Here is a 23,806-nt window from a genome sequence, read left to right as displayed (position 1 = left end):
ATCGGGGGTGGGGACTGTCCTCATATTACTCTGCCACTTGCAGATGGAAATATTTCCTCAGGCCCAGATTATTTGGGCTGAGCCTCTGCAGGACTAGGCGTCACACTGCAGAAAGAAAACCGCACACCGTGAGCAGATAAAGTTAGGAATCAAAGCTAAAAGAGACTGAAGAATACAAGGTACATAGAGCAATTAAATAATGGAAATGAGCTGAATAAACTGCTGATAGAAATGGGGCAAACACTCAGAAGTTATATAATAATGGATACAAGCAGACGGCATCTGCAGTACACAAACAGATGGGAGTAGTGGAGGAAGAGAAGAAAGGGGGACGATGAATCAGATTAAACAAATATACAAGAGATAGAGACGTCAACGAGTAAAACCCGGCTGACAGCCAGGGGGTGTCTGAAGAGAGAGCCAGTGGCTGCGGAATTAGGGAGTGTCCGCTAGAGAGACAACCCCAGGGAGTGTCTGCGAGGCTGGCAGGGAGGAAACTGCAGTGAAAGCAACAGACCCAAAATTATTGCCAGGAAGGGTGAGACTGCAAACCGAGACCCTCACTAGCACCGACAGGTAGGTCACACAATGCAACCTCTGTGTAAATAGACCCAGCTGCTCAGTGCGGTCCCGCCCTCTATTGTCAAACATTTGGAGTTCGGGGCTTATGGATGGGATGGGGATCGTGTATAGGGGACGGTCACACATTGATGTATCAAGACGACCTTTATTGTCTACTACCAGTTGTTGGTTTAAATCTGGCTTGTGTCTCTCATGTCCAGAGCACCGTATTGGGCTGCCAATGTACGCCTGTCAGTGTTGGCTTACCTCCAACATATCCTGTTAAAGACATTTCTGTTACTATAAACATATTAATGACTAGAAATGTTGAGCTTTGTGAGCAGGGGCCTCTTACCTTTCTGTCTGTTTATTAATGATAATAATACTCAATAATGTGCTATTACTGTGTTTGTTCTTAGTTGTAAAGTGCTTTAAATTATACTCTGTACTTGACAAAGACAAACAGTGCAGCGATTGCAGTGAAGTTTGTATCAATCCAACATCTATCTTTTTTTGTTTTACTTGATGCATATTTGATACTTCCAACCAGAAGTAAAACTGACTCCTGTCTGAGAATAAGGCTGACAACCCTTAATATTTATTGGACACAACATTTCTATTAGTCACCGAGAGAAGTTAAAAAAATATGGCATCCTACAGACTACCAAAGTACATGAGTAAAACAGTTAAAACCCATAGGCTGCACCAGAATAAAGTTATTCTCTACATATTGCAGCTTGGTGCATGTTTCAATACAAGGGTGCAAATGCATTTATTTTACATGCAGTGCACAAATACTGGGCAACTTTATTTTTACACTGCAATGTAGGGTTGAGCTAGGACACGCCCACTCCCAACTCTAAATCTGTCTGCACAGTTAAATTTGTGCCCCCCCCCCCCTCTGCAGTGTAACATGGATTTGCCAAGGTGCAAATTTGCTCCTTTGTTTTCTTTGGTCCTAACTTGAAATGACGCCCAAAATGTGTAGATAGCTACTCCCTTAGAATGAGCAGTTTTTGAGTCAAAATAAATAATGTTCATTCGCTCTTTTTCCCCATTCATTAATGATCCTGTAGTATCACTTCTGTAGGAACCCTAATATGTCCATCTTGAGGTGTAATTATCCAAGTTATGTATGTAGATTATATATATATATCATCACCATTTATTTATATAGCGCCACTGATTCTGCAACGCTGTACAGAGAACTCAGTCACATCAGTTCCTGCCCCATTGGAGCTTACAGTCTAAATTCCCCAACATACATACAGATATATATATAAAAATATTTTTTATATTTTTATTTATTTTTTTCATGATCAGCTCACGGGAGGTTCACTGTCAACTACTTGTGTTTATGGACTCTGCCGATTACATCCCTATTTCCACATGTGTTTTTGATCCATTTTATTTAAATCATTTTGTATACCCTTTCATGTCAGTGCTTTCAAGGTGCTGCATACGTAATGTCATAAACACTAATGTAGAAAGTACAGCAATTTGCATATACACAATGCAAATATTTGAGACATAAAATAGACAATAAAGAATAGAAAATAAAATAATATTATCAAAGGGACTCTTTTGTTTCTTATATAAGGTCTATGAAATTTGTATTTCAAATTCAGTGACAAATGTTTTCCAGAAATCAGCTCAGATCTGTTGGAGAGCCAAGATGACTGAGGAAGTGATTGTTCCGGTGTACGCTACAGGGATCTCTGCTCAGCTGCAGAAGCAACGGGACCAAGAGCTGGGTATAGGGAAACACGAAAATGCTGTGAAGTTCTTGGGGCAGGATTTTGATCGTATACGGCAGGAGTGTTTGCAGAATGGAACTCTCTTTAAGGATGACACTTTTCCACCCACTGCTTACTCACTGGGCTTTAAAGAGCTTGGTCCAAATTCATCTAAGACCCACGGAGTCAAATGGGTTCGACCTTCGGTAAGAAACTGTAGTGTCCTTTTAATGTCACTCAACTGCCATGATCACACCTGTAATTATCTGACTATTCTGCTCACTGAGACTTTGATTGAAATAGAAATTAAGTGAGAGTAGAGTTTGATTGATATAAATATGAGAACTGGTGACTTGTCCAGTGATGATAGATATAGAATTTATTATTTGTCCATTTCTTTATAGTATTACGGATAGAAGGAAACCATGCTACATATTAATATGATAAATATATAAGAAACCTTTACCTCTTACAGCAAACAAGCTGGAAATCCACAGGTTGCCTAAGCCTGTAACCATTACCAATGAATACCGTAAAGATGAGCTTGAGTTTTTTATTTACTGACTACAAAGAAACAAACCCTGTCAGTTATTTCTGGTAGGTTTGACTCGAATTGTGAAGAGTTCCAGTGAGCCACACCCACTGTGCAGAAATGGCTCCCACTGCAAAGAGATGTAGTGGCATTTGAAGAGGTGCTTGTGGAGCCTTGAGAGTTTCTATATATATATCAAGAACAATTCATAATGATCTTGATAGAAGTGATCAATCTCATCTGTCAGTTCTGTTATCAATCAGTTTTGTCATTGTTACATATCAATTATTGCAGCTATCTGTGCAGAAATTTAAATATAATATTTCTATGGCCCTGTTGTTCCAACAGGAAGAATATTAGGACTAATGTTAGCCACACATTGAGGGGTATTCAATTGACCGCAAGATTTTTTTATTTTTTTCGCGCCACGTTAAAAAAAAAAAAAAAATCGCCTTCGGGTTTTTAACTGGTATACCGACCGTTTTTAGTTAATGCAGCGTGAAAACTCGTGCAATTCAATTGAAAAAGAGGGAACGCTGACCCCACGCGTTAATCATTGTCTGCGAGCTTTTAGGTAAGTTTTAACGTGGTGATTTATAACACAAAAAAAAAGGATTGGCTACATTTTCATACATTTTATTGCATTACAGAACCATTCTATTTGATAATATCTACATTAAAGTACTTTCTTTACCATATTTTTTTATTTAACTATTTTTTACTATAGAATCATCTATATCATGTCAAAACACATTAGTACAAACCTATTTGTACCAAAAACATACATAAATTTAATTATTGGTTTTGTTTTTTTTTTATTTCATTATTTTTTTCACCAGAAAATCAATTTTTACATGTTAGGCATTAATGATAAACAATATAGTTTAATCTTTGTTTTTTTTTTTTTTTCTCATTATTACAAGATTTCAAATAGTTTTCAGAGGTTTTTTATTTTTATCACACCCCAAAGAGGTGCGAGATAGAACAGCATATTGGCCTGTTTAACGTGCCATGTTAAAAACAATTAAATTGCTTTTAATGCGGCTGCCTCTCGCACACCCTATACTGTCTTCTACTAGAGCGCAAGAGGACCATTTGATGAAAAAAACGGAGCGTTAAAAACGGAATTGAATCGCGGGTAAAGTTAAACCGCTCGAAAATTATTTAAAAAAACAGCGTTAAAATTACTTATCGAGGTCAAAAAGAAATTATTGCGGTCAGTTGAATACCCCCCCTAAGACTACAAGTGGTCTTGTCAAACCAGAACCAAATCCAGCTCATTCACTTTTGATTGGGTATGGTAGAAACGCAGGTTGAATGATGAGTACCATCTCCATGTTGGAGTGTAGGAGAGCATTGACATAGCTTAGATTTTGATCAGTTGGATCTGTGCAATTTGTTTGCATCTGATCAAATCCTGTCAATCTCCATTTCCTAAAAAATGTCTGCTGCAGCCCAATTTTTAGTTGACTTATTTTATAATAATAGAAGCCCCTTACCCAATGTTTTCACAGCAAGCCCATTTACATCATGAATGAACTTACCACAAATTCATTAAATACATAGCCCCCATAACAACCTCTCCATGCAAAATTCACTATCATTAGCAAGTGGGGTTGGATAGGACGTTATACGCCCATTAAATCCCTATTTTTTTCAGTCTCTTGTCCTTCTATAGATTGTAAGCTTGCGAGCAGGATTCTCTTACCTCTCTGTCTGTATGTATTACCCAGTATTGTCTTATTAATGTTTGTTCCCAATTGTAAAGCGCTACGGAATTTGTTGGTGCTATATAAATAAATGATGATGATTCCTAGTGCAGTCTGACTGACTGTAGCTGTGAACTAATATTTTTCTACTGAGTCATGACACAGTATTGAAAAATAAATTACCACCAGGGTTTACCCTGAGGCTACCTAAGTAACTGTAACATCTGCAGTACGTACCACTAAATGAGAATAATACAATGAGCTGGGGTGGTTTTTTCCAGGCAAGACTAGGCAGGTAGACGGAGGAAAAACAAGATTGGTGACATTCTACCACTTTAACAGTGAACCTCCTCGCCCATGTCTTTACATTTATTAAGCAGTATTGGTTGTTACCTCGTATAATGGTTATACAAATTCTATGATCAGGCAGTAACCGTACTGCACCTCTTGTGACAGATCACATTTATTTGTATAAATGTAAAATTATTCACAGATCAGGCAGGACAGAAATGGTTGCTACTGGCCCTGAGCACCTGGATCTGTGCAAACCTGTTAAACGTTTTATAACATGATATCAGTATATACTAATATAGTTGTGCTGTTTTACTGTAGAATGATGTGTATATGTCTACCATATGATTAGTGATGCATAATATCGATGCAATTACAATGATTTATTTTTTTTATTATACTTAAATGTATTATTTATCATAATTAGTTGGTATTTTAACAACTGAATTGATGTAATTAAGAGGAGCAGGAAGTGAATACTTTTTAATAGTAACGTTCTCTTTATGGACTCTTGTAACAGAAGATTCTTCAGGCACGACAGCCTGGATAATTTTGGGTATAAACTACTCTCTGTGATTTTGCCAGAGAGAAGCTCAGTGGCCTAGTGGTTAGCACTTGTGCCTCACAGCACTGGGGTCATGAGTTCGATTCCTAACCATGGCCTTATCTGTGTGGAGTTTGTATGTTCTCCCTGTGTTTGCGTGTGTTTCCTCCGGGTGCTCTGGTTTCCTCCCACGCTCCAAAACATACTGGTAGGTTAATTGGCTGCTATCAAAATGGACCCTAGTATCTCCCTGTCTGTCTATGTCTGTCTGGGGCGGGGACTGATGTGGGTGAGTTCTCTGTACAGCGCTGCGGAATTAGTGGCGCTATATAAATAAATGGTGATGAGGATGAGAAGCTGTTTGAACAGAGATTCTGCTCTCAATCCTGTAGAATCCTTTGTTGCATGTCCCTTAGGGTAATAGACATCTGACATTCTATACACACACATACATATCTGGCAGAATCACCATATAGGTTTGAAATATATAGAGGCATCACTTAAGCTAAAACTTGAAAAATAAGATACATTTGCTGCTACAGTACTTGTAAAATGTATTACATTTACAGTAGTAAAATCATGAACCTATTTATAAATCTTTGCTCCTCTAGGACTCAAAGCTGCTAATGATGATAAACATATGATGGTTGCTGGACCGGTTTGTGTTAATGAAAGTGCTAGAGAATACATCCTTCCAGGATCTGTATGACTGTTGACCAACTTGTCCTACTTTCCCATGCTGTTAATATTAGATTAATTCTTACTTTCCATCTATGGCAATTAAAAAGCTATTACTTTACCCGCAATTATAAAGGGCCAGGAATCCTAAATTACATTTTTTTTTCTTAATATGTGCCCCTCATAATATACCCCCTACTTACCTGGCTGTTCGCAGGTTGAGAGCTCCAGTACTGCCAGAGAAACATAATTTCTACACTTACTGGTTGCCTGTGTTCAGCTGATAAGCCATACAATCTCAAGCTTGCAAAGCTGACAGTAGGCATTGACCACCGCTCATATGGTATGCAGATCAGAGGGGGTCAGCGGGAGCAAGGCATCGCCACCCAAAATTGTCCATACTGTAGAATTTATATAGTAAGAGAATAGTGTCATGTGTGTGTCTGGTTTTCAGCTTCAGAAATATGGGCGTGCTTGCCATGTATCCAGGTCTTAGACTACCAGATGAGAGATTGTACTGGAACATATGTGCAGCCACTCACATTATGACATCCGCCATAGTCTCTGCCTGATGGTAATCCATGATTGGATGGACAAGTTGGAGTTAAATAGTGTGACAGGATGGACCACCTATTCCACCCTGTCTATTGCTGCTGTGCACCGGCTGGGCTTTCTTTGCTACCGTTCACTCTCCTTATCCCAAATGCGTCCTCTCACCGCAGTAGGAGGTGCTTACAAATGCCCGCCACCACTGGACTCCTTTACCGGCATCCAGAACCGGGTTTCTTCTGGATAACTGACGCTGCGAGTGTACCTTGTTACTGGTGTACCTGGGCCGGTAGTCCTGACCTCTTCCTATGGATCAGGGTTGCTGTGGATGGATCCCCCTGGCCTATCACCCTGGCCAGAGCTGCTGTGTAGCGGGCAGAGCGGTGGTACTGGATGCTGGGTCCAAACCTCAGAAACAGATGGGAGCGGATTAGATTTTGGCTCTAATCTGTAGTCAAAGGAATAGAGACGTTTTCAAGCAGGTCTTTTAAGCAAGTGATGTTTATTTGCTCACCCTGGTTGAAAGTATCAGGGAGCAGGTCGGATGGAACGAAAGGAACAATTTTCAATAGAAGTCAGTGCTTTTCATACAGATCTGGACACAGCCTCAAAGGGTAAGCCAGCCCCCTGAGGTCTGAGCTATTTTTAGAATCTGGATGCAATCTGTTTACCCAAACATGGATTTACATGCAAAGCTAACAATATTTACACTTATCTGTGATATCCTACAACTTGCTGTGATTTCCTGCATCTTGTGCTGTGTACAATGTTCAGACAGGTTCTAATACTGGACAAAAGTCCACACAGTAACGACCCCCTGCCGGGCCTTCTGCCAGAGCAGGCATTTGACACTTCGGGCTAGATTTACTAAGCTGCGGGTTTGAAAAAGTGGGGATGTTGCCTATAGCAACCAATCAGATTCTAGCTGTCATTTTGTAGAAGCACTAAATAAATGAAAGCTAGAGTCTGATTGGTTGCTATAGGCAACATCCCCACTTTTTCAAACCCGCAGCTTAGTAAATCTAGCCCTTCATCTCAAAAGACTTAGTTAGCATTTGGGGCTATTAGACTCCCTCCCCATATATGCTTAATTGGAGATTACCTCTAGCAACCTTAAAGCAAAAAAATTATTTTTTTCCCCTGGTCTCAGAAATAAAGATATTTCCTTTCCCAAAATACACACAATATCAAAAATAAGTACACTTGCAATTAAATAAATAAGCGCCCTGCGCTATTTCCTTTAAATAAATTTATACCATAAGTTACTTATAAGTGATCCAGTCACAAATAGACATGACAATCAAATCATATTTTAACACGCTTTTGGCCTGTGTGAACATGATGTTACAGTACTGCAAGTGCTACGGATAAAAATTCTGCTCTTCTGCATGTAAATGTCTTCGGGGATATCTGCCAACCATTGCTTTATACATGTGCATGTTACCATATCAGGGGCTGGGTCATAGAATATTTGCATCATGTATGTGATAAAATAGTAACAAATCATAAACATGTCTTGGCACAATTCGGTTTGAATGAGGCCATAATAGAGGAAATTTGTGAAAGCAGTACATGAAGACTTCCTCAGGCTGATCTGTAACAGTATAGATCACATGTGATACAGAAAGTATTTTCCCAGCAGATATGAAAGTGTGACTCATACATGAAGACAATGCCAGTCACTCGTGATGAAGTTAAATGCTTTTTAATAAAATTTTAAAGGTGAGGATACAGGGAAACTTCTCCAGGTTTTATACATATCCCTTACACAGTATAACTGGGACTAGCATACCCATTAACTTCTATCAAGCTCTGGATGCAGCGCCTAAGCCAGTGGTTCCCAAACTGTGCACCTAGGCTCCCTGGGGTGAGTTGGAGATCTCACAGGGGTGCCTCGGCCAGGGCCAGTGGTAAGCAATGCGGGGGATTACTTGGTAATTATTTTGGCTTAGGGGTGCCTTGAAAAAATTTTGAAGACCTTAAAAGTGCCTTGAACTGAAAAAGTTTGCAATCCACTGGCCTAATCTATGACAAAATGTGTAATCCTCTGCGACTTACTCTGCACAAGTTAATTATGAGAACTCTATGACAGACAAATATAACTTGCCCGCTGTGGATGGGCTACATATGCAAATTACACGCTACTCGGCTCCTTCGATTGGAGCAGAGATTTCGAAGTTCAACAATGAGGACATCTAGTAATTATACATTACCAACATCTTTTTCCTCAATAAGATAGTTAACATAGAAACTACTTGCCTCTGACTTTGAAGTATTTCTCACACCCACTATTACATAATTGTTTGCACATGAGCATAGTTAATTGCTAGAAATAAATCAAGGCATGTGCTGTGCCGTCGTGTTGATGTTCTGCAAGTACATAGCTTGCGTTGCATATTCTAATGTACGAAATGACTATTCTAGAAAATAAAAAATATATAAAGTAGTAATCTACAACAGTTGACAATATAAAAAGAAAATAGAAGAAATATAAAAATGAAAGGCCTCATTTAGAGTTGAATGCTGCTTTGCGGCCTGACCGTAGATACAAGCCTATGGCAGAAAAATTGCAGTTTAATGTATATATTGAGAGGCATATATTGCAATATACATCTAACGTAAAAAATACAGCATTACTTCTATGTTGTCGAATATTTACACCGACTCAAAATATAGAGTAGATATGCAGTTGCGTCCTAAGGCCAGATGTGTCTAACCTCTCACTGCAAAATTACTATTCGCTCTTGTATATCTGACAATTCATCTTATTCATTTTGTGCATGAATATGGTAATTCATTTCTCAAAAAATGTGGCGTATCCAGGCAGGGCTAACTGGGCTGCAGCCCAGGGGCCTATGGTATCCAGGGGGCCCTTGAAAGTGCTCAGCAGCAGTATTGATCGGTCGGGGGCGGGGGCGCCCCCGGCGCGATCAGTGCTACTGAGCACTTTCACTGCGGTCCTTCTCCGGCGCGCTGTAGTCTCCTTACTGAGGAGATCTCGTGAGTCTCACTCTCATGAGATCTCCTTAATAAAGAGCGTACAGCACGCCGGAGAAGGAGGTAAGTGCCGGGGGGGGGCGGGCAGCTCGGCTCACGGGGGGGCCCTCACGGGGGAATGGAGGCCCCCTTAGCCCAGGGGCCTCCATTCCCTTTATCCGGCCCTGTATCCAGGATGACGTGAGGTGGAAGTAACCGGTGTGTCCCAAAGTCTCAGCACCTGCGGCTGCTGTTCCTCTTGGTCTAAAACAAATTGGATCAAATGACCCTATATGACCGATGAACACAAAGGTAGAGGAATGATGTTATGTGTGGGTTCTCCAAACCTATTCATAACAAAATAACAATGTCATAAATATAAACTATGAAGCTACGTTTAATGCAGGCAACTTATTCTGAAGACACACTTCCGACTCATTGTCCACACATGTACCAAGTGTTTACTCCAAAATAATGCTCATGAGACTTTGAATAAGACTTAAATAAAAATAATATATATGTTTCAAGAATCCTATTCAAATAAGTAGAAGGACTATATAGGAGCCTATTGAATGTATATGATGTATAGTGTTTCAACTATGAGCCAAACAAAATGTATTTGGACGTAACCAATATAAACATACTGAAATAAGCAACAAAGTGAAGGTTGTATCATGATTTCTAGGTTGGATTGTAAATATCAATCCACTGTAATGGCGATTGAATACCCTGTATTTAGTGGTGAAAGGTTCACGTTTGGTATGTGCTTTTATTTTTTTACAGCAGCAGGGAATATAAAATACAAGAGATATGAAGGCATTATGACTATGGGGAATGAAATGCAGTTGCTTATCATGCTGCATCTGTACTCCTAAGTGATAAGTAGCATCAGAACAACCCTGTGAGAACACATTTTTCCGTTGCAAGTAATGTTTCTATATTGTGAATAGTTAAACGTTTTATTGCCTGCAGGAATGCAGTAATGGATAGTGTTTTTCCCCTAAAACACCATGTAGCATGCTGGGTTATTTTTTATTCTTTCGAAGTCGGTATTAATTATGCAAAAACTGGGTGAATTATTCACTTTGTTTAGTACAAACAAAACCTGTGTAGGAAAGCCCCAAACTGTCCTGTCCAATCATTCAGCTTGTGCCCCATGCACCCAGATCTGTGGGCACTTTGTGGGTGAATAACCAGATCACTTTTGCTCTTGGAGATATATAGGACAAAAATATTTGGCCACACCTGTTAATTATTGAATTGAGGTGTTTCAATCAGACCTGTTGCCAGAGGTGTAGAAAATCAAACACCTAGCCATGCAATCTCCATTTGCAAACATTTGTGATACAAAATGGGTCATTCTGAAGAGCTCAGTGACTTCAAGCGTAGTACTGTGATAGGATGCCACCTTTGCAATAAGACGGTTCGTGAAATTTCATCCCTGCTGCATATTCTACGGTCAACTGTAAGTGATATTATTAGAAAGTGGAAGCTTTTAGAAACAAAAGCCACGAAGTGGAAGACAACATAAAATCACAGAGCGGGGTCAATGACTGCTAAGGCGCATGGTGCGTAAAAGTCGCCAACGCTTTGCTGATTCCATAGCTGAACAGTTCCGAACTTCCACTGGCATTAATGTAAGTATAAAAACTGTGCAGGAGGAGCTTAATAGATTGGGTTCCCATGGTCGATCAGCTGCATGCAAGCCCCATATCACCAAGACCAATGCCAAGCGTCCAATGGAGTGGTGTAAGGCACACTGACACTGAACTGTTGAGCAGTGGAAACGTTTTTTGTGGAGTGATGAATCACACTTCTCTGTTTGGCGAGAGGCTGGGTTTGGCGGGTGCCGGGAAAACGTTACCTGCTTGACTGCATTATGCCACCTGTGAAGTTTGGAGGAGGTATAAGGATAAGGGGCTGTTTATCATGGTTTGGGCTAGGGCCCTTATCTCCAGTGAAGGGTAATCTTAATGCTTCAGCAAACCAAGTCATTTTGGACAATGCTGTGCTTTGTGGCAACAGTTTGAGGAAGACCCTTTTCTATTCCAACATGACTGTACCCCAGTGCACAAAGCAAGGACTACAAAGACATGGTTTGAGTTCAGTGTGAAAGAACTAGATTGGCCCACACAGAGCCCTGACCTCAAGCCCATTGAACACCTTTGGGATATATTGAAATGGAGATTGCGTTGCAGGCCTTCTCGTCCAACATCAGTGTCTGACCTCTTAAATGCTCTAAAATATGAATGGGCACAAATTCACACAGAAACAGTCCAACATCTTGTGGAAAGTCTTCCAAGAAGATTGGAAGCTGTTATCGCTGCAAAAGGGGACCAACTCTTTATTAAAGTATATGTATTTGAATTCAATATGATTACAGTCCCTGTTGGTGTAATATTTTGGTTTGGTTTACAGTTGAATCTATAGGGAGTATTATGTAGTACCATAAAAATTGGTTATCAGCATATCTGTACTAGATTTAGTTTTGTAACCATACTTATGATTTATTCACCGTTCACAAATATGTTGCACTCAATAATGGTGAGGAATATCTTGCCAAATGTAATAAACCTATAAAATGTTTTAATATACTGTCATGTATAGTCACAAATCGTTTTTAGTCTAATAAGAGTGATATTGAGTATACTCTACTGTAGACCTATATGAAATCCACATATTTCACATTCTAAGCATTGACCTATTTCTAACTTTCTCTCCCCATTAATTTTCTTTGTTTTTTTGTTTTTTTACAGCAAGTTGTCTCAAATCCACAATTTATTGTAGATGGTGCCACAAGGACAGACATCTGCCAAGGAGCTCTTGGTAAGGCGACAAAAAAAAAAAAATCAAACTTTTTGTGCATGTGGAAAATCACTCAGGTGTTTGAATATAATATATATGATATTATATACCCTCTACTATGTAATGTAAAATTATTATAAATGGCATATGAGTTCCGTGACCACCACACAGGTCATGGATCTCTGAGATGACATGACATGCTTCACAACAGAGAGTGTATTTATTACTTATAATACATTAGTAGTTTTTCGACAAAGTAAAACATTTTGGCACTTTAATTGCCACTCTGTTAAATCATGTTTCGGTTTACTTAGTCTATTGTTTAATTATGTATTTTTTTTTTTATTGTTATTGAGAGAACTATAGGCTGACAGTGTCTCCTAGGAGACACCATTTGTGAGTTTTGCTGCAAGGGCAAGGTTTGCCAGGGGTGTGCTCTGTGCATTTGTGACCTGTCATTTCTAAATGAGGTAGCTGAACAGAGAGACACAGGAAGGAAGAAGAGAAGATATTGTTTAATGGCAGAATAAAAGTATTGTTCAACGATCGTATATGCAATGTATATTATCTGTGTCACTAACTGGCATGGTTAAAGAATGTCCTAACATGGTCACTGTAGTAAAAGACAATATTATCTTTGATTAGTAATGTCAGAGGTTACTAAAAATTAGTGTCTACCTAGATGGACCTTTCAGCACTACAATCCCCTTCATGTTTACTGAATATGATTCTAATGTATTTTTGCATTTTAAATACTCCTCTGCAAAAAGTATTAACTCCTAATTCCTGCAAAATAAATATAGATTTTCTTCTAACAAACGAAAAAGAGAAAAATAATCAACAGTGCAGTTGATCAGTATTGAAAAAGGGACGTTTCCACGGATATATAGAAGTTTGTAAAACCTGGTACTGCCCATGGAAACTAGTTTGCAATATCTGATGCAAGGTAGACAATGAAAGCCAATATCTGATTGGTTGCTAAGAATTTCACTGTGTATGTGGTCATGGCATGGTCTGCACTACATTGTCTGAGGTTAGTGAGAGACTACAGCAGAGAAGAGCTGGGGCTGTAACTTTTTTGTCTTGGGGAGCAGTCATGTAGCCGGGTGGTGTAAGTGTTCATGATGCTTGATTTGGGAGAGGATATGCGTTACGCAGCCGAATAGGTCAAGTTAAGCGTTTAGTTTTGCTCCAGATTCAGTCTATAATTTCACAGCTAGGTGCAGAGAGAGAAGAACGTGAGGTTCCCGAGTCCAAGTAAAGATACAAAGAGACCAGTCGAATGGAGTATATCGACTACAAGATAAGGATAGTGCAGTGTACCGCTAAACTAATCTGAGTGTGAGACAGATCCTGTGAGGTGGGTGCACACTTGGAGATGTTACTCTGTGTTCTAGGGACTGTAGGTATCTGTCTGTAGTTATCTGCATTTGAATTTGATCATGAGACAGAAGGATTGAGCATTGGTTTATGCTAAAGTGAAGATTGTGTTAGCCAGGAAGGAAAACCAGGTTGCTTTAGTCAACAGAATGGGGTTTAGTCCGTAGATGTTACATGAGTTCTTACGTGGAAATAAATAAGTAACTTAAGTTGCGCAAATATGCTGTACAGGAGGATAAAGCTAATTAGAGAGTGACCATCGCACAATGAGTGAATATTAGTGAACTTGTTATCACCAATTAAGCCATATGTCTGATGAAGGGTTGGATATACCAGAGAGGAGATGAGGACACCCTACAATAATACACCCTACAATAATACACCCATACAAACAGGGCTCGGTTGCACAGTGAATGGAAAGAAAAGAGACTGTTTTAGTTTCTCAGTACTTGCAGAGACTGAGGAAGGAATGACAAGGCTTCATTTTCCAGTGTCTCCATATTAACGGATTCCTGTTGATCCTTATGCTATTTTGAATGACATTCTGTCATGTTATGCATATTATGTTCCTTTTTTATAACCGTATTATGCTATGTATTTTATGTAAGTAAAATATTTATCTAGCTTGGTACCTAATATTGAGGAAACATGAGGTGTACTACTAATTCTGTTGGTGTACTACAAAAAATTCTAGTATTTCTGGATATGTCACTGTTGCTAGTGTTAAAACACAAGTTGGGTGTTACACTTATATCTATTGTTTAGACAATTGTGCATGAAAGGGGGCGTCCCAGGGCGTGATGTGTGTGGGTGTTATAGGCCATATCGTGTTCAGTTTTATTTTGGGCGTGTGACACAGGGATTCCCTCAGGCTCCACTCCCTCCTCCTGCCTCGCATTTCTCTTCTCTGAGTCATTGCTCTTTAGCTTGGGCGTGTCAGTTTTCCTGTATGTGTGATTGTGCATTCAGAGTAGTGTAAGCATTATGCAGAATGTTGCATTAGCCCTCATTAATAAGTTGTACAGAAACATTGATAATGCTATACAATATTCCACTCACTTTGCCTGTTTGCTGCACTTTGTACTCACATCTTGTATATTTATGTTTTCCTGTATGTATATAGCTCGGTTTTATAAGGAATGTGTATGTAGTTTGAAACACACTATTTGTTCCTACCCTTGGATTAACCCCTTATAGTCCTCCAATTTCACCTTTTCCCCTTACAGAAGTGTTTTTTGTGTTTGTCCTTCCCTAGATTATTATGAATGAATGCACTTTAATTAGTAAGAGCACGGTGTCCAGCACCTTGTAGTTTGTCAGTCATATGTGCAGTAACGTCTGCAAATTTGTGATCAAAATCAAACAAAAATCTTCAGGCATGTTGGTAAATCTGATTGGCAGATGACCAACATGCAGATAGATGGTCAAGTACTGATTGCATTATCAGGCCTGATATGACCCAACAGCTTGGTTTACTGAGAAACTATAACCTTATATCAAAGGAGCGATCCAATGTAAAATTGAGGTGTGTTTCTTTAGCATAAATGATCCTGGTTACCTGTAAGAAAACCTATTATTTTGTCATACATGACAACTTTTAAAACCCGGAGGAGAAGTCGTGTGACAGGGGGTAGGAGGGGGGTGTGGGACGTCACCCCGCCCCCCATATAAAATGCAGAAATTTACGGCATTGAATAGCGGGGGTGGGGTTTAATGAGGCGATTAAGCCCCGCTATTCAATGCTGTGAATTTTGGCAAATCTGGGAGGTTTGCCTACTCTTCCGGACTCCCCGAAATTCGGGAGCCTCCTGGAAATTCCTGGAGAGTAGGCAAGTATGTGTGGTGTTCCATTTTTCTTTCTGAGTTGTGATTGAAACTACTATTATCGATTAACCGTTTGCTCACCAGAGAGCTTGGAACACCACAGGCCTGCTCTCCCATTCTTCTGCCATCAGTGTCAGGGTTGTCAACTCTGAAATAAAAAACAAGCAACCGCTAACTAAAAAACAAGCCCCAACCAATCCTAAAGCGCCTAGGGGGCAGGGGTGTGTATTATAGTGAAAACCACAAAGTTTATTGTTCATTATTAAATAAATACATATAAACATTTCTACAATCTGTCTTCAATGTCTTTCTAATGATATTTCCAAGCACACATTGGCTTTTTTTAAAGTTTACTAGAATATTCAAAAACGTAGGGTGTCTCTTATGGGACGTGAATATTTTAGTTTAACTGAGTTACAGTTAAGGGCTACAGGGCGTCCATTTTCCTTGTTGCCCCAGGCGGCAAGAAGGAAAAAAATTCTAGTTATGGCTCTGCTTCGATGACTACACACTCTTCATCTTCGCGGAGTGTCTTCTCCAACTCATTCTTCTCTTTTCTTCTATTCCTTTCTCCACATTATCATGCCCGTACTGCTCGGTAATTTCTATTATTGCTATTCCAATGTTGCAGACTTACCACCATGTGCAGTTCTGTTGTATACCTGTGTGCTGTCATCCATATTTTCCCACACCTTTTCTGTTTCTGTAACTACTTGCCCTGTCGTCGTCTTCTTCTTTCTTAGTTAATTCCATCCACCACACACAGTGTCTCTTTTTTTTTCCTTGTTACTTGAAAGCCTAATTGTCTCCATTTTCTCCCTCTGGTCAGGTGACTGTTGGCTCCTCGCTGCTATTGCCTCTCTCACGTTAAATGACACAATTCTCCATCGCGTGGTTCCCCACGGTCAGAGCTTTCAGCAGGATTATGCCGGAGTCTTCCATTTCCAGGTAATGTGTAGTATTCTCACTAATTAGTAGTAATAATTGGGAGCACTTCCTCAAGCAGTTGTTCTGACTCATCCTTTCACTGAAAAAGTCTTTCCATAGCCTCAGTAATGGGAAAACTTCAGATCTCCAGAAATATGGTCCAAGGTTTTTTTAGAATTCTTCCCTTTTATCTCTGCATCTTTTTCTTCAGTGAGTGGTGCTATTGCTAATGTACCAATGGACACAATATAGAAATCACCTGACTACATAACAATTCCCTATGCCCTGACAGAACTTGAGATATTTAGTATTGCTAACAAAGAACAATTGTCTGCAGCCATGTTGGGCTCTGGGTACGCTTACAGGCAGGGAGGCTGCGGTGCACAGAAAAAATGCTTCTCCCATGAGCACATTCACATTACAAGTATCTTAAAGGACTTTCATGCTCCCTAGCAATCTTGTCATCATGTGATCCTGTGTGTTTCTGTCTTGATCAGGGTTATGCGTGCCCGACATCATGGGCTGGATGGAGACACTACAAACTAGTCATCAATATCCATCCATTTCTGATTTTCCCACCTACTCTCCTATTATAGTTAACTGGGTTGGACAAATTGGTGGGAAATTAATTTTTTGAACATCAGTTACCTCATTCAAACTAGGTTATTGGATTTGGAGAGTAAGTGGGTAAACAAGATTAATGCACAATAAAAAGCCATCCTGTTGATAAGCCTGAATTTAAGGAGATAGGCAAGATATTGCCAGTACAGTAAATATGCCTACAGCTCTCTCTTCCCCTCATGAGGTCACATGGCTGAATGACTGCATGGATGAATGTTTTCTGACAGCGGGCAGGATCTTCTCTGCCTCTAAACATAGAGCAGCTCATACACTGGCTCTCAGTGTATATATAGTGAGTTATTTTTATTTTTATTTTTATTTGCTTTTGTACTTTTTAATGTTTGAGATCTTTTTGGTCAAATAAAGAATAATTTAAATCAATATTAAAAGTGTATCTGTTTATCTTATTACTCAGAGAACAAATAATCTATCTGCCTAGTATTTATAAGCTTGTTTTGTGAAGGACAATAAAGGGATTGTTAGCAACAATAGAGAAATTGGATGGAGTTAAGCTAGTAAGAGAAGTTCAAAATGTTATTGTATTCTTATGGTAGGAGGGGGATGTGGGTAAAACATGGTTTTAATATCCCATCCGGTGACCAGCTTAGGTGTTTATCAGTTGTATAAAAGCTCAGTATAGTATAAATAGGCATCTTGGTTTTGTTAGAGATGTATGAAGCCCCACAATTTCTGTTTGCACTAATTCGCAAATCACATTTGATGCCAGTGAATTGCAATTCATCTTACTTGGTTTGTGTTCTCAGCTCCCTAGGTTAATCTTTAAAAAAAAATGTGGGAATTTGTGTTGTGTATATTGGCAGGAACCTATTATTAGGGCACTTGTACTGTTATATGAAATCGGTGTCTGGGATGTTGGTGTTAGATGTTAAACCATAGTAAGTTTTTAGACTTAACCAATTTGTTGGTTTTATTTCAGAACTAGTTGTAACAGGCAACATATACAGTGCTCATAGTTGATACTGACTTCAACAGACAGGCAGTATGACAAGCGTATGCAGTTCATGTACTTTAACATTATTCTATTATATTATTGTATGTCGATGGTAATAAGCTATATTGTGGGCATTGTCTGAGACTTTATATATGTATATATAAGTACGTTTTACACAAAAAGGATGCAGCTCTAGTTATCACGACTTTACGGTTCAACCGTCACTGGAAGAACCTGCTGAGAGCTGAACTTCCTGTCTGCATGCTCCGTAGAGCGATATAGATGGTTGGAGGCTGCCCCCACTTCCTGTCTTCACTAGATCACAGGGGACACCACTACCATGATGGGAGATGGAGTGTAGCGCTCCACAGAGCAAATCCCTTTGGATTTTCATGAGTACACCCGTGTAGACCACCCAGCACACTTCAAAGCGCATACTTTCCAGTTTATAAAAGATGCCACTTCAAACTAGGTGTGTGGGCAGACATACAGATATGAAGAGATGCACTGTGTAAAAATGTAAATCCCAATCTCCTGACAATTTAGACCCACATTTCATTAAAATCACTTTTACATTTCCATCTTAAAATACTGTTTATTTTAGCTTTATATTATATTATTTGAAAGGGTATTAGAACTGTTTGTATTGCACATACCACACACGCGTGTGTGTGTGTGTGTGTGTGTGTGAAGCTTATTATGACTGGGAGTGCGCTCCCAGAAATAGGTTTCACTGCTGAAGTGCAACAAGGAAACACGAAATGGGTTCCATTAAATAAAATGTTGCTGGTTGCTGTGAACACACAGATGCATTTTAGATCTTACGTTTCCTTGCTGTATTAGTTTGTGTAAGCTTCCCTGGAGAATGCTCAAGCATTGACTCCCTTTCAGATATGGCAAAATGTCCACCTTTTCTGCTCGTTAAGTGGTAACGAACACACTGATGGATATCACAATGTATCGCCTGAGCATTTCTACACCTTGTAACCTAATAGAGCTAAATACAGAAAACGATTGTTTTTGTACAGCCAGTGATATTCGGATGTAAAAATAAATAAATCGGTCATGCAATGCTGCAGTGCTGTTTAAAGAGCTATGTAGCAAATGGAAAGCAATGTCTCGTACACATTGAGAGTTGGCTGTCTGATGCTTTTCTCAAATGATATCCAAGAAGTTGCCCCAGTTATGTATTTTTGAAACTTAACAGAATGATTGGTGTTGTATAATATCAGTTCTTAGGTTATACCTGCATGGACAGCCGCTTGGAATGACTGTGGGAGCAGGGAGGGGGATATTCAGAGATGCTGCTGCTGAGTTGTGTCAACTAGTCTGTGAGCTAAGCGAAGAACACGGACTGATGAGCATTTTGCATATGTCCTAATCTAACCTCTTTTAGAGCAAGCCCTGGGAGCCCAAATGCAGCTTTTGTCATAAAATGAATTCACTCATTTTATTAACTAATTAACTATTGATTTTATTACATGTGCTTATTGTCAGCATTATACACTTTATTTTGGCATAGCAATTGTCATTCTACACAAATTTTCATGAAAACTCCAAGGGGCTGATTCATCAAGGCATGAATCTGTCAATTTTGTGTGTATCGCACACACAATCACTGCACATGCCGGAATCGGACCTTGCACAACTATATGCAGAAATGTTCGCTGCATCTACTTATGCAAAGGACACTTACTACAGCCTATGGTTTCAGGGAGGGAACTGGCCGGCGAAGGGGGCGTTCGCCCGTAATCATTGTACAGTAAGGTTGTGCCAAACTCGGCCAAGTCTGAATCAAGCTTTGGGCATCTCAGTTACTCGTTTGTCTGCTCTATCTCTTGATCCAGCTACAGGGCTAGTCCTAAGTACTAGTGATGAAAGTGTCTTATGCATGCTATAACGTGTTTTTGCAATCAGTAGCGACTGTAAACATGTATTATATGGTCAGTAGAAATTAAGATCATCCTAATAATGTATTTCATGGGGGTGGGAATTTAAATAAATATAAATATATATATATATATATATATATATATATATATATATATATATATATATTTATTTTTTCTTTGTTTAACTGTACTGACAGTGCATGAACAACTTTTACAGCATAAGTGCCTCTCAAGCGAATATAGCATTTTCCGTTAACTTGAACACCGCATACATAAATGCCTGTATGAAAATAATGAGATTTTTAGCGTACAGTCAGAGTGCAGCACTATTGTTTCAAAAAAGCAATAGCAGTAATCGTAGCTGCCTGAACTGTTATCTTTTGGAAGGCAGGGGTTTGAGAGCTCAGACTACTATTTTTAAAATTCACTTTGTATATGTCCTTTTAAATCTCTAGCAAACAAGTTGATAGGTTAGAAACAGCTTTGATTTTCTCTCTCTCTCTCTCTCTCTCTCTCTCTCTCAAAATAAATTATCACAGTAAGATTATTTTACTATAATAAAACTAGGACATGTGCCTCTTCTGCAAAAGTAATATTATGAAAAACTTTTAGGAACAGGTTAGAAGTGATGTGGGGAAGAATGTTTTAAGTGTACATTACCTATAAAACCAGACTTTGACAAGATATGTTGTATTTTTTTTGGGGGGGGGGGGGGGGGGGTGGGGGTATTTTTGTAAACTGACAGATATTCAACCTTGCATCATCACCCTTGGTTCTATGGTCTTTCACAAACAAAGCAACAGAAAGTATGTGTGTCTTCAAGGATTTAGATTATATATAAATTTGCAGAATGTTTTTTTTTTTAAGTAAGATAGCGCTGATACATGCTTCATTCTTTGGGTTCTACCCTGAAAAATGGGTCTGATGGTGTGGGGTGAAAATTTCTAAATTGACTTGTGTAGAAGAACCTCACGTGATATAACTGCAGAGCCACCTTAAGGTTTATCTTCCTACATTCATCTTGGTGATTTGAAGCTTCACCAACTAACTGAAATAGTGGATCTATAAATAACTGTTGGTGACCCTTTGCCCAATGAAAAGTACATTCTAATGAAGAGCAACTGCAACATAAAAAGATTAAAAATAATCACATATTCATTTTAGTTATGTATATTATATATTTATTGTTATAATCTGAGTATAGTGGTGCTATATAAATAAATGGTGATGATGATGATGAGTATACCAAGATTTTGCATTGTAGGAAAATGTTCGATATTTGTTACATATTTCCAACAAGAAACCACAACTATCCTAGGAAAACCGGGACACATAGGACCATTAAATATAACCCGAATCATTTCATTCCTGCTTGTATAGTTTATCAGCGACCCTGTACGGTTATCATCTTTATGCTATCTATGTAACATTATAAGCAATCGGGACACCCATGGACAATGTTGTGTATAACACTTGACACATCTTATGTATAACATACAGTGACAATCTTCCCCTGCGGGAATCTCTGTGTTTACAGCTTTGGCAATTTGGTGACTGGGTGGATGTCGTTATCGATGACTTGCTCCCGGTTAAAGATGGGAAACTTGTTTTCGTGCACTCGGCTGCGGGGAACGAATTCTGGAGTGCGCTGCTGGAAAAGGCCTACGCTAAGTATGAGCACTTACTTATCTAATATATAAGCTCCTAGTAATTCCATGTTCCTCTCTGTACAAACACCCATCGAGATAGCCCATCCACTGTGAAACTTCTCTACTAACATAATAATAATAAAACTTTATATGCTGTCACAACGGCCTTTACTACTGAGTTTTCTTATCCATGTCTGAACCCCGCAGAGCTAATGGGAGTTACGAGGCTCTGTCTGGAGGGAGCACCTCCGAAGGTTTTGAAGACTTTACAGGTGGAGTTACTGAGTGGTATGAGATGAAGAAACCTCCCGCAGACCTGTTTGGCATCATCTTAAAGGCTTTGGAGAGGGGCTCCCTTATGGGTTGCTCTATTGACGTGAGTGACCCATTGGGATCTCATCTGTTTTCTCTACCCAGCAAGTACTATCTCCACGTCCTCTTTTCTTTACATTTTCTGTGACCATTTTCCTCTGCTCTCTTTCTGCCAGCTGTTTCTTTTTCCATAGCATCTGAGCTGTAAATAAGGGATGTTGCCTATTGTGTTAGTGGATACCAAGCACAGAATCCAGAACCTGATATGATTGTATGTCTGAGTCCTGCTATACCTCTAGTCACTTACTTATGGATCACCGGTTATCCAAAAACGATTTACTTAAGCTATCTTAGATAGTTTGGCAAATTATTTCACTTTCACTTTAAGTCATAATTGCATCACTAAAGTGTCTAGATTTAAATATCAGCGATATCAAAACACTTAGGGTTAGATTTACTAAGCTGCGGGTTTGAAAAAGTGGGGATGTTGCCTATGGCAACCAATCAGATTCTAGCTGTCATTTTGTAGAAGGTACTAAATAAATGAAAGCTAGAATCTGATTGGTTGCTATAGGCAACATCCCCACTTTTTCAAACCCGCAGCTTAGTAAATCTAGCCCTTAGTCTGCAACTCACACTGAATGTTCCACCTGATTGGCAGCACAGTGGCGTAGTGGTTAGTACTTCTGCCTCACAGCACTGGGGTCATGAGTTCAATTCCCGACCATGGCCCTATCTGTGTGGAGTTTGTATGTTCTCCCTGTGTTTGCGTGGGTTTCCTCCGGGTGCTCCGGTTTCCTCCCACACTCCAAAAAAAAACATACTGGTAGGTTAATTGGCTGCAATAAAAAAAAAAAAAAAATTGACCCTAGTCTCTCTCTCTGTCTGTCTGTCTGTGTGTGAGTGCGTGTCTATAGTAGGGAATTTAGACTGTAAGCTCCAATGGGGCAGGAACTGATGTGAATGAGTTCTCTGTACAGCGCTGCGGAATTAGTGGCGCTATATAAATAAATGATGATGATGATGATGATGATGATTGGCTGGGTGAAAGCCAAACCGATGGCAAGTCTAGCTGTAACCCATTATCCCATACTAATCTCCACCATCATGTTCCTTCATCACCTTGCTGCTTATTTTTATTTCTGAATTTTTTTAATATTATGTCACTTTCTCTACTGTCTCTGTTCATTTTATGGTTATTTCCTTATCTTATCTCTTATTTCTTCTTGGTGTTAGATCACTAGTGCAAATGACATGGAAGCCGTGACCTTCAAGAAACTGGTCAAAGGCCACGCATATTCTGTAACTGGAGCCAAAGAGGTAAACATGGAAGTAATGGAGAGAAGAATTTTATATTTTTTGTGAGCGCCAGTTGTTACCGGTATGGGGTAATTTGAGATTTTCTCCATTGACTATCGCTCTAGGGAGGATGGCTTTGTGACCATTTTTTTTTTTCAGCAGAGAGCATAAAATGCCGACTCGCACCGCCTCCTCATGTGTATAGTTATGCTAAATGTCCATCTAGTACATTTTAATGTGCACGTGCATTTCATAGTCCTTTTAACTATCCCTGAATATCAGTGTCTCTAGTTTTGCAGATACACCTGGAAATAAATGTGGTACAAAAAGTGAAGCATCTCTGCAAAGTCCTACTTACTAACATTGTAGGACCACTTCCGTTATTAGTGCAAATGTTTCATTAATTCTTCAATAAAAAACAGTTTAGTCTTATTTATATCTTAAATGAATCGTGTGGGAATATAGGGACTGTCTTAATTACATGTGTTGCTTTTATTTATAATAAGTTTTTCTTTTCATTACATTGATCAAAGTGCACACACAGATGTTTTTTTCCCCCAGCATAATTG

The 23,806-nt window shown here is 39.2% G+C and overlaps 1 protein-coding gene across 1 annotated transcript in view; it reads left to right on the top strand.

Moving 5' to 3' along the window:
• Positions 1–445: 445 nt before the first annotated feature.
• Positions 446–23,806, top strand: part of CAPN1 (calpain 1) — a 39,660-nt gene continuing 16,299 nt past the window's right edge. The window contains exons 1-7 of the mRNA XM_075187749.1: positions 446–576; positions 2,207–2,503; positions 12,333–12,402; positions 16,415–16,533; positions 21,515–21,648; positions 21,834–22,002; positions 23,175–23,258. Of these exons, the coding sequence (XP_075043850.1) occupies positions 2,237–2,503; positions 12,333–12,402; positions 16,415–16,533; positions 21,515–21,648; positions 21,834–22,002; positions 23,175–23,258 (843 nt within the window). The 5' untranslated portion in view covers positions 446–576; positions 2,207–2,236. The remainder of the gene's footprint in view (positions 577–2,206; positions 2,504–12,332; positions 12,403–16,414; positions 16,534–21,514; positions 21,649–21,833; positions 22,003–23,174; positions 23,259–23,806) is intronic.

Source organism: Mixophyes fleayi, chromosome 10 (assembly GCF_038048845.1).
Source record: "Mixophyes fleayi isolate aMixFle1 chromosome 10, aMixFle1.hap1, whole genome shotgun sequence".
In the NCBI taxonomy this organism is placed as follows: Eukaryota; Metazoa; Chordata; class Amphibia; order Anura; family Limnodynastidae; genus Mixophyes; species Mixophyes fleayi.
Note: the sequence above shows the minus strand (reverse complement) of the source record. Positions and strands in the feature narration are given on the sequence as shown.